Genomic DNA, 18,727 nt, shown 5'->3' with positions numbered 1-18,727 from the left:
TTTAGTTTCAACCAGTTTGCTTGGTACTGTAGTAAAGAACAAAATTGTAAGACACATAGATGAACATAATTTGTTGGGGAAGAATGAACACTGTTTTTGTAAAGGGAAATCATGCCTCACCAATCTACTAGAATTCTCTGAGGGGGTCAACAAGCACATGGACAAGGGGGATCCAATGGATATAGTGTACTTAGATTTTCAGAAAGCCTTTGTCAAAGTCCCTAACCAAAGGCTCTTAAGCAAAGTAAGATGTAATGGGATAAGAGGGAAGGTCCTGTCATGGATTGGTAACTAGTTAAAAGATAGGAAACGAAGGGTAGGAATAAATGGTCAGTGTTCAGAATGGAGAGAGGTAAATAGGGGTTCCCTTAGGGGTCTGAACTGAGACCAGTCCTATTCAACAGTTTTCCAGATCATTTATGAATAAGGGGTAAACAGTGAGGTCGCAAAATTTGTGGATGATACAAAACTCTTCAAAATAGTTAAGGCCCAGGCAGACTGCGAAGAGCTACAAAAGGATCTCTCATAACTAGGTGACCGGGCAACAAAATGACAGATGAAATTCAGTGTTGATAGATGCAAAGTAATGCACATTGGAAAACAATCCCAACTATACATATATAAAACGATGTGGTCTAAATTAGCTGTTACCATTCAAGAAAGATCTCGGCATCATTGTGAATAGTTCTTTGAAAACATCCACTCAACGTGCAGCAGCAGACAAAAAAGCAAATGGAATGTTAGGCATCATTAAGAAAGGGATCGGTAAGACAGAAAACATCATATTGCCTCTATATAAATCCGTGGTACACCCACATCTTGAATACTGCGTGTAGATGTAGTTACCCCATATCAAAAAAGATGTATTGGAATTGGAAAAGGTTCAGAAAAGGGCAACAAAAATGATTAGGGGTATGGAACAGCTGCCATATGAGGAGAGATTAATAGGACTGGGACTTTTCAGCTTGGAAAAGAGATGACTGGGTGGGGAGAACCTGATTGAGGTCTAAAATCATGAATAGTGTAGAGAAAGTAAATAAGGAAGTGTTATTTACTCCTTCTCATAACAAGAACTAGGGGTCACCAAATGAAATTAATAGGCAGCAGGTTTAAAAAACAAACAAAAGGAAGTGTTCACACAATGCAGAGTCAACCTGTGGCACTCTTTGTCAGAGGATGTTGTGAAGGCCAAGACTATAACAGAGTTCAAAAAATAACTAGATAAATTCTTGGGCGGATATCTCTATCAATGGCTATTAGCCAGTATGGGCAGGAATGATGTCCCTAACCTCTATTTGCCAGCTGGGAATGAGCAACAGGGAATGGATCACTTGATGATTACCTGTTCTGTTCATTCCCTCTGGGGCACCTGGCATTGGCCACTGTCGGAAGACAGGATACTGGGCTAGATGGACCTTCAGTCTGACTCAGCATGGCCATTCTTATGTTGTCTTCAGAGTATCCACTTATTTTTGATACTCAATTTGAGATATCTACAACTTGATTTTTCAGAATACTTACCATTATACAGCATATTATTTCTTCAGAGCACAGCCCTCATTGAGTTCAAGTGCAGCTGTGAGTGCTCATCATTGTGGAAATCAGATTCCAGCTGTCTTAAGTTGGGCACCCAGAAAACGAGGAACACAATTTAGTGACCACCTGTGAAATTTTTGGTTAAGTGACTTGTTGAGCATCACAACAGAACTTGGTGGCAAGGGATAGAATCTCCAAGTGGCTGATCTAAAAATATTTTGGTCGGTTCAGTTTTAAGTGACTTGCTAGGGAGACCATTCTAAACTAGAATTTTAATTTGGATTTCCCCTGCCATTGTATATTATGATCAATGCAAATCTATTCTAGCAGGAAGTCATCACAACCACAGAGAAGCAGTTTGATACCACACCTACATGAACATCTGTAAAACAGTATATTTTTTCTGAGGCTCCTGAACACAGGGAATATTTAGTTAAATGTACTTGATTCAATACATGTGTTTTTGCACTTGATTAAATTAAAAACAGAATGAAATGAACTTGGGGAAACTATAGAACATTAAATCATGAACACACTGAACTAGATCAGTATGAAAAGTGTTGACACAGTTTAATGAGAACTTTGCAGACTGTTTTTTACTATTGGAGATATCCCTGAACAAACAGGAATCAGAACATTTTTGTTCTCCAATATTTCCTGTTGACTCTTCATACTGAAGGCTACTGAAATATCCTTTCCCACCTGAGTCTTGTGCAGAGAAATCTTGACTTCTGCTTTAAAAAGGGACAGTTTTAAAAAAAACAAAACCCTTATGCATTTTCATTTTGAAAGCTGGTACAGAAGTTATACTCTCTTCCCAATATAAATAGAAGCAAACTAGATTTTAGACACTTACAAAGATAGAAAGGTTTATTAAACAAATCCAGAATTGACAGATATTACATAAATTAAACAGCAGTAAAATTTTACTAAAGTTTATGTACAGATCACAGTGATTTTAATTGTGCAATGAGGGCTGACTTATGACTTTGAACAGTACTTATACATTGGATTTAGGACAAGCAACCAACAACATGTAACATTTGTCTAAGTTAACCTTGAAAGTCTAGTAGTTCAAATTGGTTAAGTAGTACACTGATGCCTGCTGCAACTACCACTACTTACTATGCAAGTATTTATCAAGCAGTTAGGTTTGCCATAGAAAAGTGCAATACATGGAAATGTCTGTACACAGTACAGTACAAAAGGAATCATGCTACAGTTCTTGAAAGCTGAAAAATAATTGTATAGCATAGGAAGCATTGCATCACAAGTCTTCTGAATGGCAAGCAGAAGGGCTGAATAGTAGGCATATTATTTAATTGCTTTCAAAATACACAAAATCCCTGTTCATCCATTTAAACATAGTTTAGTACCTATATTTTGATCAATTAACAATTTTCTACAGTGGAAGATCATGTTAGTTAAAGCTCAGTAGCACAAGTATTCATCAGTTAAGCTAATTTACAGGAAAATCTACAGCATGTTCTCCATCTAAATCATGAAGCATTTTAATCATTTGGTTACAAGGCAATTTAGTTTACAATGCAAGTTCATTCACGTAAAAGCTCATATTGGGCAGTTAAAAACAAATATATAAACACAAAAATAAAGATAATTTTAACATTTCTTTTGTAACGTTCTTGTTCATTGAAGCTGAAGAAATATAAAGGTCTTATTACTGTTGTGGGAAAACAGCACTAGTTTATCTGCAAAATACTTGTTAACAAAAGCAACCATTATAAAAAAAGAACTTTAGAGAATATAACACTTGAGTCAAATAATAAATGAAAAAAATGTTTTAAATTACTGAAGAAATCAGAGTCCTTCATGGAGTGTCTGTTTGAGAACTCCTGGTTAAGCACTGATATATATTTGCAACAGTGTGGTGTGAAATCCCAATCAGCAAAGAGTTAAAATGAAACTGACCCAACCATGCAAATAAATAAAATGTATAGGCAGTGGTGCCTCTTAAATTCTATATTGTACAGGAAATAACTGCTCATAATTACAAAACAGTTTTCATTTAAATAATGTTATGAAAATGGTCTATGATTAATAATCATAAGTTACCAAAATGTGAAATAAGTTTTATACTAGAAAGCACATAAAGAGATTATTAGTCTGTAATAATTAGAGATCAGCAGTTGAGCTATATATGCACACACTATTCCAGAAAGAATGTAAAGTCAATCTATCAACTTAGTTTACCTGCCTGATTAGATTTCTCTACTCTCTGGCACAAAGCGTTTCAGTGCATCCATTGCCAACAATGGATAAATTTCACGGACAAAAATCTAACCCCTGGTGTGAAAACATTCAAGATCAATTACCGCCGCTGTGATACATGTGTTCATATGTATTCCCCTCTTCTGGCTTTGAAGATGTAAATGAGGCCTTAGGCAGTTTTTTAAATCTGCAAACTGAGTTCTTGAAATTCAGCACACTCATTGCAATATGTCATTTTGTAATAAGAAACGGGTTTTGTAGTTCTCCATGAAATACTGTAAACTTACACATTAGAAAGAACTGTACTCTTTCTAAAATACAAGCTCTGTGTGCTGTGTACTTAATTATTCTATCAAATCAGCAAGAGAAAGTTATCTCCCTGCATATAAATACATGCCAGATCAAACATTTTACAGAGATTGATATATTTTTACCAAGTAAAATGACTGTTCCTTATGCCAGTTCTGTGTCTTATTTTTATTTATTACCAGTTTCTACCCAGTATTTAATGGGAGTGGCACTTGGGGCCTATTAATAACCAGCGACATGTGGCACTTGCATCAAGTAATCAAGATGTCAACAGCAACACAGAATTTCCCCTTTGGTGTCTCAGTTTACTACCTGATAAACACTGTCTGCATTTCCGCAAGACACTTATGTAATCAGTCACACTCCTGTATTGTGTATAGGTCCAGAGAAATAGCCATTAATTTTTAAATATAAAGCAGAAATTGGAGTTTGACATATGATTAATTATACAAAATGATGAACATATATCTGTCAGCTCACTGCACTTGTGCACTGATGAGAACTAGGTGGGTACAGATGTCAGCAGCTTTTTACTGCTAGAGACTCCTGGCTGAAATTTGACTGAAGTCAGAAGCAGAATTATTTTACTAGCTTGGGTTATGAGCCAAGTGACCGTTTGAATATCACATACTATATTGCATTCAGCATGTAGTTCAAAACAATTACCCAACTTAGGCCTAGATTTCAACAATACCTAGGGCACTGCAGGTTACGATTGAGGTGCAGAGATCTGTGGAGAATTGTCCACATCATCTGTTTTGGTATTCTTAAACTCTACTTAGAGCCATCAGTATAAGTAGTAAGACTCCAGTGCACAAATGTGCCTTTTAAAAAAATACTTTTGGCCTAACTATAAATTTATCTACAACACAATCACTGGAAGCATGTATTTTTTGTTTTGTTTTTAAACCCGGATACTTCAAAATCAATTCCTTATGTTAGCACAAATATCACAGTGTGAAACATGAAATCAAATATTCTTAAAATATATCTAAATCTACCTCTGCATTTATGTGTACACACACACACACACACACACACACACCCCCCACCTGCTAGAATTTGGTGTTACTTAAAATGAAGCATTATTGCAAATATTCCTTAAATACAGTGCACTCCACTTATAAACTGATGTGGTCCACCTAGAAAACTGATCAGAGTAGATAAACAGATTAGGTTTAAACCTGAAGTCCAATCCTGCATGTGTTAAACTCCTAATGGTAAGGACCTATAGGACAAGACCCTAATAAGTTTAGCCCTGGATTTCCAAACATAGGAGCACAACGTTAGGCATCTAAACCCATATTTAGGCACCTGTATGATTTTCAAAAGTACTGAGCATCCAACAGCTCCTACTTAGGTCAATAACAAAAAGAATTTCAACTATAATCAAAGTATGCCTGACACTGCTAGTTCTCAACTTGGGGGGAAAAGAGCTGCTAGGGAGAGCCAGGAAGTTTTAAAAAATGGAGCTATTGTACAGATCATTTCCACAAAGTTATTTAATTCCATTATTTTTAGGGAAAATATTCAAAGATAATTCCATATTTTGCAGCATAACTGAACAAGAACAATGTTTAATAGCTTTTGGTTGGTTTTTTAAAATCCAGATTTGTTGTTAGGGAGGATCGAGTAGTCTTCACTAACACATTCCACTGTTTATACTACTGTTCACATCTTTTAGATTACATATTTTTCATATTTTCTTTGAGTAACTCATTTCTCCTACTTAAATATCAGAAATTGGATAAAGTAGAACAACAGTGAGAGCAACAACAGATCTACCCTCCACCCCTATTTAGCAGTATGCACTGCTTTATATGCTCTACAGTGATTTCACATACAAGGGAAACCCACTATACACAGTGTGTAGTCACCAAATATCATATCATATATATGTAAAAACACAATGCATTGTTTTAGCCAAAGTTACTTATGAAGGCGTTAAGATGATGTTTTTTAAATGAGCAACAAAACATGTCCTTTTTCTTTCTGCTTTCAAGTATTACGGTTGCAAATGTGAAGCACTGGAAGTTTTAGGTACAAATCTTTTTAAACTTAATTATTTTTATTTTTTACAAAGAATTATAAAATGCATATAAGATGATGAAAAACTCATTTATCCTTTTACGATTTTCCCCCAGAGAACTTCTTGAAAAACATTATTTGAAAAATAAAAATCATAGACTCTGCAAAGTACAAAAATTTACATCTTTGCACAGTTCCTGTGCTTTAGTTGTATGTAATCATTATATACATATATACTAATTTGTGCTTTTAATTACACAAGTTTAGTATAAACTTATAAAATTAAGTCTATGCGTTAACTATGCAAAAAGGATCTGGGCATAGCAGGAAACTAACACTAAAACAAGTTAAAAAACTACAAGACAGAATTTTCCATGAGTCTACTACAGAGTAGACTTTCAGTATCACAATTTGCTAAACTAATGCCAATTCTATACAGTTAAAATGAGTGTCACTTGCCTGCCAATTGTTTAAATATTTATCTACTAATGTGCACATATGAATGTGATAACACTCTCCTACATGTCAAAGAATGTCTTCATGTATGTACTCAGTTCTTCTTTGCAATCTTGCGAATACCACTTCAAACTTCTTCCAGTTTCCAACATAAAACTAAAAGAAAAAAAAAAGTTTAAAAGAATGCCAAGTTCCAGACAAGTATAGTTAAGATTACAATGCTGTGAAACTAGGGACATACAAATACTTGGACCATCTCATCTGTAAACTTATCTAGTATCTCTTCATCTACTCTAATTCGTATTATTTATATATTTACTATACATTGGTTCAGCTATTCTTTAACAGCAATTCTCCTTACCCGTCTCCATTTTTCTCACCCTAACAATCTTAAAAAGAGCCAGGTGAATTTTATAGCTATGTGATTAAATAACCAGAAGCTGTTACCTGTCAGCTCTGTGTTCTTGGGGAACCAGAGTGCAGTATCCAGCCTGTCTGACTCATGAAAGACCTTCCCCCCACCCAGACTCTGCTTGAACCAAAGCCGATCAGAAGAAAGACTTACAACAAGCAATGAAAAGGCGGTGGGAGACACACCTAAACCCCTGGGACAAGGGTGACAGGATTAAGGAAACTCCCCTCGCCTCATTTGCATCAAGGATGGGACAGGGAGGCATCCCCATTAGCAGACTGAATGGAGAACAGAGATTCCAAGGCAAGAAATGCACTGAACCCTGGGACCAGAAAAGCTGGGAATCACTGCATGATCTCTGCTCCAAAGTCTAATGAACCCATGCCTGCACACACCCAACTCAGTAGTGATCAGACCTATTCTAGTAATAAATCCTTTATTGGTATCCAAAATACCGAAGCTGCCTAATTGCATTGTGAGCTCCCTCGAAGGACCACCACCCAGAGCCAGGAAGGATCAGTTCCTATTCTCTAGCCTGAATACAATACAATTTTGGTATACTCCTATGAGCCATCAGTTTACCCATAAACAAATCTAGTGTTCTCCCTTGAACCATTGTTCTGTCCCTACAAATATCCCACCCATGCTCAAGTATGTGTTCTGATGCTTGGATTGAAAATCTGCATCAGTTCCACTGGGACTTCATCTTCTCCTGACTGATCATGCTGGGGGCTCTGTCTGTCTCCAGCACTCTGGACCCTCAGCTACCACTACCACCTTGGACGCCCGATTGATTCAAGCTTCATATAGTGGTGAGAACCCAGCTCACTCTCCCTCTCTCTCTAGGTATAGCCTTCTGACCCTGACTTATGTGATCAGTTATAGTTTTCTAAACCTGACGTTTATAATCAATTTAGGTTCGATTTAATATTATAACTGTTTTGTTTGTTTGGCTCCCCTATGATTATTACATGGCAATACATAACATTCATGGTTAATCTGTTTGCTTCCCTCTCTGCCCTGCCCTCCCCCGCATTGTGGGTGTTTTTGGCTCTCTCATTCGCTCTGCAGCAACGCTCCTCGTACCTAAGCTAAAGATCCCTGCAGCACTCAAAAATCCTGTGGGGTTTGCTCACCAAGTGGGTTACTAGCAGAACAAGTGAGGTTTTTACCCACTAAAGCTTATGCCCAAATAAATCTGTTAGTCTTTAAGGTGCCATCAGACTCCTTGTTGTTTTTGTAACATGAAAGTGGGGATAGGCACGTGCTGAACCTGGGACATATGAGGGTGGCAGCTTGAAAGTGCTGCTCAACCCAGTCTGCTGAGTTCAGGGACATATAAGGAGTCAGCTTGGGAGTGCTGATTAACCCGGTACTCTCGGGGGGGGGGGGTGGTGGTGGTGGTGGTGGTGGTGGTGTGTGTGTGTGTGTGTGTGTGATATTGATTCTGGGGCTGGAAGAACCCAGCCCTGGTGAACTTAGGTCCTGCAAGATAGCTCCATTGGGAGGGAACTTGCAGAAAAGTAGAGCTCCATATGAGAACACCAGGGACACAGGCAGTACATTGATAGAATTACGAACCCCAACCCAGAAGAGTAACTATAATAAATGAGTACCCCAAAGTAATGGGCAAATCTGGTAGCACTTTTTGTTCTGCATAAGGCTCTGTTGTACAAACAGACATTTCCTACTGAATTTCAACATACATACTACATGCTGCTATTTTACTAAGGTTACAGCTGACAAAGATGAAGGCCAAATACCTTGTCGAATTTGGTTGTCCGCCCTCAGAAGTTCTGGAAAATTTCTAGATCTTTAGGGGCTACAGGAGGGGTTTTGTTCCAGTCATCTTCAGGATAAGCTTCAAAATTAGATGTATCTCCATCATTGGATACCTTCGGCACTATTGGAGGCTGATGAGAAATAAACAATACAAAAATGAAATAGATGTTTCATACCACAATAATTGTCTCAATTAGTTATTCATAATCATCTTTTTGAACACATACTGTAATAGTGCCTAGAGGCCAATCAGGTTGGTGCCCACATTGTAAATGTTGTACAAACAGCAAGTGACAGTCCCTGCTCAAAGAGCTTGCAGTCTAAAATACCAGACAACAGGAGGAAAAGAGAAAAATGTGGGCTGTGAGGGATGAGGGGAACAGGATAACAAAATAAGATTGGCTAAGAATTACATAATCGGGGACACTATTTACAACTGCCACCTGCATTCTGTTATCAGGGTACAATTTACTCAATGCATTATGGAAGAAGTGATTTGTGAGTAGAGAATTGAAGGGTAAGATTTATGGATTTAACTAGGAGTTTTTCTCCCATTCATGAAGAGTTGGGATAGGAGTGGCTGAGGGAGAAGCAAGTGCTCTAGGTTGCTATATCACTGGTAGAAGGAAGGCAGGAATCAATGGCTCAACAACCTAGTAGTCCTAATAGGTCCAGGCTAAATGCTTAAGGACCTTAAAGATGAAGACCAGAAGTTTGTCAAGGACAAAGGGACAGACGTGAGGGTGGAGGGGGGCTGATGTGGTCTGTGCAATGAGACAGGAAGAGGTTCCTGACAGCAGTACTTTGAATGATTTTAGAGGGGCATTCATATTTTCAGATATGATGGCTCTATTAAGAGAGAATAAATTTTCTGTGATTTAATTTTTGATAGAAGGATGAGCAGAGCTAAGAAAAATGCTCTGGAATAATGTTGACTCTAAATTAAACCCAAGAGAGTACAAAGATTACATAAAGGCTTAAGCTCCACCCGTAACTCATCTGTTTTCTCCTAGAGATTTGATCACCATCAATAGTCATATCTTAACTCTCTCTAAGGGTCAATGGGCATCTTAGCACTGACTCAATACCGGGCAATATCCATAAATAAAGTAGGGCCAATTATTACATATGGCAAAAGGCTTGCTCCTGTAGTGGTATTCCTTAACATTAATGGGGTAACAGGGAAGGAAAAGCAGGAGACAAAAAGAAATGAACAAACATCATGAGAGAAAGTACAAGGTAAAGAAAGTAGTAAGAAAGGATAAAAACAAATAAATACTCTCCTGCACTCCTCTTAAAATAATTAGGAAAAAGGGGAGATGATTTTATAATCATTTGTAGGCATGCTCAAGGCTTCTCAATTGTTGCACAGTGCTTACATACTATGGTGAAGGGCACCTTAGTAATACAGTAAAGAGATTAAATTGTAACAGAACATTCTTGGAAGCTTTGACTAATTGCTTAGTGACTAAAATTTCAGAGAGTTAAATATAATATGACCTTTTCCTGCCGAGTATCAAGAAGTGATTTGGTCACATTAAATATTAATGTATTTTTAATATGTCCCTGCCATGATGACATCAGCAGGTCCTTTTGCTGGCAACAAATGTGTTTCTTTCCAACCACTCCTCAAGAGAAATTTGCATAATTTTTTTTTTGGCTTAGAAAACACCCCAAACCTATCAAACTGATTGCTTGTAAGTGCATTCAAATGTTTCACTCAGATACTTCATGTCATTCGTATCCTATGTTTTTTCTAGTCTGGCAATAAACCCATGCAGGAGAAAAGCTTTCAGTACTTCAAATTACAGCAGTTCAAATTACTTTTTATTTTAAGAAAAAGTAGCCACATCATAAAATGCTGATTTTACAATGTTTTATTAATAAAAGTATTTATTTCATCCCAGTAGAACTTTTAAAGCAAATGTGGAGATTTTGTGAGGAACCATCTGTTCTTAGCATCCCCTGAAGGTCCTCTGAATTTCTAATATTGGCCTGGGGATCCCCAGTCTCCATAGCCTTCCCTGTCTTACATCTAGCACTTAATCACCAGCCTACTCTCCTTCTGGGCCTGAACTACAGAATGGGGCGCCCTTTATCTCTCTCTTTCAGATAGGGTTTTTGTACAGCAAACAGATGTTGCCTTCTCTCACACAACCCCCATCCCCTACTACTTAGGGAGCAAATTTAGCATTGTGAATCAAACCTGCATCTTCTGCTTGGCATTGCAAAGGCACTGGACTATCAAACCGCCTAATATAAAGCTTTATTCATATAATTTGTTATAAGCCATTAACAGATCAGAACATTACTATTAATTCTTCAGGAAAAGTTATGAAAACATTCTGAAATTAAGATTATTCCTGTTAGATATGGGATATAGATGGTTTTCCTTAGTTATTTCAGTGTTACATCCAAAGTCAGGTGATCAATATGGAACTGGGGGAAAAAAACGGTGGTACTCATATAAGTAAGGCTACGCTTTAGTCACGGGTATTTTTATTATTCATAGACAGGTCACGGGCAGGGTGACCAGGTGTCAGGTTTTCAACTGGAACATTGAGTCAAAAAGGGATCCTGGCAGCTTCGGTCAGCACTGCTGACCACGCCATTGACTGTCCGTGTGGTGGCACTGCGAGGTGGGGCTGGCAGGCTCTCTGCTAGCCTCCGCACCATGCAGCTGGCAAGTCCCCTCTCCGGCTCCTACACATAAGGGCAGCCAGGTGGCACTGCATATTGCCCCCGCCCCAAGGCCACCCCACAGCTCCCATTGGTTGGAAACTGCGGCCAATGGGAGCAGAGGGGGTGGTGCCTGCAGACAGGGCAGCATGCAGAGCCACCTGGCTGCACCTCCTCATAGGAGCCAGAGGGGTGTGTGTTGAGTTCGGTCACAGAGAGCCCCTTGGGACTGTCACCTGACATGCTGAATTGGCCTCTGAGCCTGTTTTCCCTGCCAGCTTGGGACTCCAGAAGCCTGCCTTGTTGAGCCAGACATGCTAGCCAGCTGAAAACACACACCCAGGTCTGGTCCACACCCCCAAAGCTGCAGACTAACTGAAAACAGCTCAGCAAGTACTTCTGTCTCCAGCACTCAGACACCCAGTCCCCAATGAGATCCAAACCCCAAATAAATCTGTTTTACTCTGTATAAAGCTATTACAGGGTAAACTAATAAATTGTCCACCCTCTATAACACTGATAGAGAGATATGCACAGCTGTTTGCTCCCCCCCAGTATTAATCACTTACTTTGGGTTAATTAATAAACAAAAATGATTTTATTAAGTATAAAAAGTAGAATTTAAGTGGTTTCAAGTAATAACAGACAGAACAAAATAAGTTACCAAGCAAAATAAAACAAAACACAGAAGTCTAAGCCTAATACATTAAGAAACTCATTACAGATAAATCTCACCCTCAGAGATGTTCCAATAAGCTTCTTTTACAGACTAGACTTCTTCCTAGTCTGGGCCCAATTCTTTCCCCTGGTACAATCCTTGCTAATTCCAGCTCAGGCAGTAACTAGCGGATTTCTCATGACTGGCAGCCCTCTTTGTTCTGTTCCACCCCTTTTACAGCTTTGGCACAAGGTGGAAATCCTTTGTCTCTCTGGGTCCCCACCCCTCCTTCTAAATGGAAAAGCACCAGGTTTAAGATGGATTCCAGTTCAGGGGACAGGGTCACATGTCACTGTAAGACTTCATTACCCACTCGCTGGCACACAGGTATAGGCTTACAAGTAAACAGAGCCATCTAGAACCAATTGTCCTAATTAATGGGAGCCATCAAGATTCCAAACCACCATTAATGGCCCACACTTTGCATAATTACAATAGGACCTCAGAGTTATATTTCATATTTCTAGTTTTAGATACAAGAATGATACATTCATACAACTAGGATGACCACACTTCGTAGATTATAAGCTTTGTAGTGATACCTTACAAGAGATCTTTTGCATAAAGCATATTCCAGTTGCATCATATCAACACTTATAAACATATTTTTATAAAACATATGGAGTGCAACGTCACAGTGGGACATGCTGCTGCTTCCGGAACCCGAATCAGCCTGAACCCCTCACCCCGTCCCATGCCCCAACCCCTCTGGCCCAGCTCTGATCCTCCCTACCACCCTCCAACCCCTCAAGTCCCAGCCTGGCGCACCCTCCTGCTCCCCAAACCCCTCATCCCCAGCCACACATCAAAGCCCAACCCCCCCCACCCCAGAGCCTGTACCTCCTCCTACACCCCAACCCCCTGCCTCAGCCCAGAGCCCCTCCCATATGCCGAGCCCCTCGGCTCCACCGCCCCAGCCCTGAACTTCCTCCTGCACCCCAAACTCCTCATCCCATGCCCCACCCCAGAGCCCGCACCCCCAGTTGGAGCCTTCACCGCCTCCTGCACCCTGAGCGAGTGAGTGAGGGTGGGGAGAGCAAGCAACAGAGGAAGGGGAATGGAGTGCGTAGGGTGGGGGCCTCAGAGAAGTGGCAGGGCATGGGCAGGGCCTTGAAGATGGGGCAGGGCAAGGGTGTTCAGTTTTGTGCAAGTAGAAAGCTGGCAACCCTAGTCATGGGCAGTAAACAAAATGTTCTAAAGCAGAGAATTTGAAAAATATGAGATGAATGCATATGGATAAAACATCTGAAGTTAAGCTTTAAGGGTTCTAACATAGAACAGCCACATATGGTTTCTCTTTAAACAAGATCTACATGAAACAGAGCAAAACATTGATAATCTCTTTGCTCTAAAGAAGTTTCAATGATTCCATTCAAAAATTCTATCTAGAAGTTTACTGCTTCACATACATACATACATAAGCAAGCAGAAATGTATCTGAGTAGCACTTGACTGACATTATGTGGTGGAATAAATCACATTACTAATAATTAAGTGGAATTGTACCACCTGGAACTTTTTTCTTTTTTAAAAGGGAAAGGAAGAAGTTTCACCTGCAAATTAACTTAAATTAGCATCTTCAAATATTGGTATCTTTTACATACATTTGCTCCTCTATACTGGCTGAATTTAGTGCTGCTGTATCTGTTAGAATTTCAATACATTCATTTTCCCCCTAGATGCTTTAAATTTTATTTAAAGATTTCTCTGCACTGAAACTTAGCAGCGAGACTCAAACCCAGAATAAAATACATCTCTACCCTGATATAACGCTGTCCTCGGGCGCCAAAAAAAAAAAATCTTACTGCATTATAGGTGAAACCGCGTTATATTGAACTTGCTTTGATCCGCTGGAGTGCACAGCCTCGCCCGCACCCAGAGTGCTGCTTTACTGCGTTATATCCGAATTCATGTTATATCAGGTCGCGTTATATCGGGGTAGAGGTGTATTTCTAATTATTTTTGAAAAACAGCTATTAACTAGTTCTTGTGAAATGAGACATATGTATGTAATACAGGATATAATTTTCTGATTATTTAAGGGATTTTGTAATGTAAACCCACACCAACTTGGCAGATGTTAAATATGGACTAGTGAAAAGCATATCTTTTTAAAGAATCAATATGCATCATAGGACTATATATTTCAAATTATTCTGTAATAGATCTTAACTGAATACACATGCAACATTATACACCTATATAGTATCAGAAGAAATTTTGGATGGATGATTTTTGATTACCATAGCCTACATATGATTTTTGTACAAAATACCTTTAGTTTTCTTTGAGGTACAGCATCCCAGTCTATAGACCTGAACCACCGATGCCTTTTCACATCATCTGCTCCATTCTTTAAATAAAACCAAAAAACAAACAAAAAATTATAAGGTAATGTGTATGCCATAAAACCTTAACCTATGTATTTCATTATAGCTGTTCTCCCGCCCCCCTCAAGTTCAAACTTTTTAATATAAAGTTCACAGAAGCCCAGAAGTCATCCATAACCCTATAATATGAAGGGAAATATGAAAAACATTTCAAAGCTTTCACAAGGGCATTAAATAACCAGTGAGCATAAAAAATTAGATACTACACAAATTCACTCATTTATAATATAAGCAGCTATTTTATTTCTGAAAAGCTTTTAACTCTAGTTATACATCTTGGACAAGATTTCTCAGTGGCATGAAGGGCCAGTGCAAAACCCTGTGGATCACATAAGCCCCCACCTTGGGCTGCAAAGGAGGCTGGTGAGGAATAGATGGAGTGGTGTCTGTACCCACAGAAAGGGTCCTGGCCTGATTCCGCATAGGGTATTAAGGTAGTCCAGAAAAGGGATGAGGGGATCTGCATTGACACAGATCCAGTGGCACCCAAGATCTCATACACGTTGTACAAGGACATGAGAGAGTGTGGAGCATCCCCATACCCAGGTTTGGGTTGAGGGGGTATATTCTCTCTAATATCTTCTCCCTCCTGGCACTTTACCACTTGTAAAAGGTGAACAGAGAAAAGTAAAGTAATGCTGCTAAAAAAAAAAAAAAATCAGGGTGGATAAAAATCAATTGGATTTTTTTTTTTTTGCGCTAAAATGCTTTTTGAGGGGGGGAAAAAGTATCTAAAGATGTTTTAATTAAGATAGCTTTGAGCTATAATGTATCTCATCATGGAATAGGGATTATAAATTCTAATTCTATAGTATGAGACAGTATATTCATGTAATGTTTAAGAAAAGTTTTGTAAATGAATTCCAATAGTTCATGGATTAGGGACCCAATTTTAAGGGGTTCCACAGCCTACTGTATAGATTATTTAGATTATTTTTTCTATCTAGCCAATGGGAGTCAGTGCTCCATCTAGAAGATACGATCAGAGATGCTTAGTTTTGCAGTTCTCAAACTGTGGATTTTTGTCTCCAGAGGTAACACGCTTGTTAAAGGGCAAACATGTTTTTAAATAAATAAATAAATATATAGAGGCGAGAAATAAGACCTCAACTCTATTGTCCCTCTGCAAATTTGTGTACACAGAATCAATCCCTTACCTCTCTCTAAAAGAGCAAAGTTTCAAAAAGTTCAATGAATAGAAGATTGTTGGGGTCAGAATAGATCTGGACAAGGAGAAGTCTGGAGATAAATGTGAGAAGCGAGGGACATATGCTTGTTTTGTTAAATTATTATATGTTTGCTGTTGAAGAAAAAAATCCAGAATACTTAACGTTGTTGTTTTAATTAAATAAAACAATTAAAATGTCTGTCTGGTGATGTTCTCCTCCTAATACAGCATGGCAAGAAAATCCTCCAAATATTAATGATCAACCTGTTGAACAGGAGATATTTATGAAGTCACTGGGAGGTGAACTATCTGCTTCAATGACCTTTGGTAAATGAAATAACCAAACAATCATTCATTTTCGGATATAGCTGTAAAGCTAATTTGAAAAGTTTTCAAAATAAATCACTTTTTAAAAATGTATAGTGTGTACCTTCTGAAAATGAAACCTACATCTATCTCTGACTTGTGAAAAATATGTATTAAGGTTATAACAAGCAACAAGAATGCACTTTTATGTAGAAAACCATGATTAAATCGAGTCTTCCTGATTAATGATTTAAATCAAAACCACCCAGAAAAAAAAAAAAAAAAAAAAAAAGAAACCAAGATTAAGAACTTTGAAAATATTTTTTTCAGATATGCAGTATAGAGAGATAGCTATGAAAATGATTTTAATGAGGGGTATATACTTCACTAACCAGCAATCCTAAAACTGTGGCCTGCTAACCCACTGGTGGTCTAATGATCTGATGGTCTATGGAGAGCTGTCTGGTCACATAGTGCCAGCCCTCATTTCCAGTTGCTAAACTGAAATAACGGCAGGTAAAAACACATTAAATACTGTCCTAATATGACTTTTCCCTACAGGCAATTGCAACATATGTTTTGTGACTGTGACCCAAAGGGGATATAATCCACAAGAAAATTATTCTAATAAATGCCTCACTATGGAAAAGTCAAAAACTAATTGCTGTGGGCATTAGTCTTCTTTATGTTAGCACCTTGAGTTTCATGTAACTAGGGCAATTTCATTACAGAGAGGTAAGAAAAGAAAAAAAATGTTAACATATATCAAGACAGAATTGTAGAAGAAAAGACAACAGGCTCACTAATGTGCAAGAGTACTAAATGAATATTTAAAAGTGTTGATTTTCCACCTTTTTTTTTTAAATCCTTTAAGCTTTACACAGGAAGATGAGTTATTAGTAGAGCACAACCCTTAACACTTCTTTCTCTGTTTTTAGGTTTTGTCTCTACCCATCTTCCTTTAACAATAGTTTGCCCTAAACCCTGCAAAAGAAACACACACACCATTTTAAGGATAATGGTGAAATTAGTCATAACTTAATTAACAAACAGAACTAGAAAATAATCCTCAGTTCAGGCATTTCTTGCAAGCTAGGATTTGAGGGAACCATAAGAATCCACTCAACCTGACATGGAATCAAACCAGCGTGGGAGTGGCCCATTTCTTGGATGAAAGATCACTGTCACATGAAAGAAGCTCCATCATTCTCCAAATGTTGTATTTTTTTTTTAAACTACATGGAAGAATCTCTTTGCTTGGCTCCTAACTGCACCAGAATTTGGACACCACAAGACCTCACACACTGTTGGTCTAAATTTCAATCTGTTTATCTAAACTTCTTCCAAGAATTACCCACCACAGCAGGTTGCTTCTTTGACACTGCTGACCTTATAACAGTGACTCAACCTTTCCCAACTACTGTACCCCTTTCAAGAGTTTGATTGGTCTTGTGTACCCTCAAGTTTCACCTCACTTAAAAACTTACAAAATAAGACAAATATTTTTAAAAAGTGTCACAGAACACTATTACTGAAAAAATGCTTACTTTCTCATTTTTAACCATATAATTATACATCAATTGGAATATAAATATTGTACTTAAATTTCAGTGTATAGTATATACAGCAGTATAAACAAATCACTGTCCATGAACTTTTAGTTTGTACTGACTTTGCTAGTGCTTTTTATGTAGCCTGTTGTAAAACTATGCAAATACCTAGATGAGTTGACATACCCCCTGGAAGACCTCTACGTACCCCTAGGGGTAAATGTACCCCTGGTTGAGAACCACTACCTTATACCACTAACCAAACAATTCAAGCTGAAAGTATATTTCCAAGACAAATATTCAAACATCAAAAGGAGCAAGTTATCCAGCCACAATTACACTGGGCAGTCATAACTTCATGCTTTCTCCAGTGAAAACCTTGTTGAATCCATGAGGTCTCTTCTCATTGGACCATTAACCTATATTGCATCTAATCACAGGAACTGGGGGCTAGAGATCTGGGGAGGTACTTTGATTCCTGAGAAAAAAGGCTGGGGACCTGTGGTAGGAGGGATCTGCAAATCAGGTCCATCTTGGCCACAGAGGAGGCATATGGATAGACCCAAATGTCTCTCTTTTTGCGGGGAGAGGGGGAGTTCAGGGGAGGATACATACAGCTGCATGAGACCTGTGATCATAGGACTGAAAGGCATCTTAAGACAAGTCAGATGTGTTAAATAGCTGGTGCAAAGTCTTCAAGGTACATCATAGATGTGAAGCCTTAGGTAAGATGAGGGTTAAAAAAAATCCCTGGTGTTCATTGGAGAAGTAAAGATATCCATGGTTGGAAGCTGCATCTGGATATCAGAAAAACAACAGATGCCATACTCTGTGGAGTACCATGTTGTATGTCTGGAAGAGACTGACCTGCCCTACCTTTCCCAGAACTGAAGAGCTGTGTAGCCTGAAAGCTTCTCTCTTTCACTAAAAGAAGCTGGTCCAAAAAAATACTTTATCTCACCCACCTTGTCTCGCTAATATCCTGGGACCAACACAGTTACAACAACACTGCAATTAACACCCCAGGTAAGGCAAACAGGGTCTTTCCAATAGCTCTTGCCTTTAGGTGAGAGCACTACCCTGATCTCTTCTGCTCTTCACAGGAACTTCAATAAACCAGACAATTATTGTCACAACATACTTCATATCAGACAGAGACATCTC

At 38.5% G+C, this 18,727-nt stretch overlaps 1 protein-coding gene across 2 annotated transcripts in view; it reads right to left on the bottom strand.

Annotated features, from left to right (window-relative positions):
- Window positions 1-2,378: 2,378 nt before the first annotated feature.
- The window catches only part of PRKX (protein kinase cAMP-dependent X-linked catalytic subunit), a 139,338-nt gene continuing 122,989 nt past the window's right edge, over window positions 2,379-18,727 (bottom strand). Inside the window, exons 7-9 of one of the 2 annotated variants that reach the window (XM_054008338.1) lie at window positions 14,425-14,502; window positions 8,734-8,883; window positions 2,379-6,714 (exon numbers count right to left, since the gene is read on the bottom strand). In XM_054008338.1, coding sequence (XP_053864313.1) covers window positions 8,758-8,883; window positions 14,425-14,502 — 204 coding nt within the window. In that variant the 3' untranslated portion in view covers window positions 2,379-6,714; window positions 8,734-8,757. Of the gene's footprint in view, window positions 6,715-8,733; window positions 8,884-14,424; window positions 14,503-18,727 lie in introns of those variants that run through there. The other variant, XR_008442700.1, reaches the window with a different exon arrangement.

The sequence above is a fragment of the Malaclemys terrapin genome, chromosome 1 (genome assembly GCF_027887155.1).
Source record: "Malaclemys terrapin pileata isolate rMalTer1 chromosome 1, rMalTer1.hap1, whole genome shotgun sequence".
Lineage (NCBI taxonomy): Eukaryota > Metazoa > Chordata > Testudines > Emydidae > Malaclemys > Malaclemys terrapin.
The sequence above is the reverse complement of the archived record's forward strand: the minus strand, read 5'-3'. Positions and strand labels throughout refer to the sequence as shown.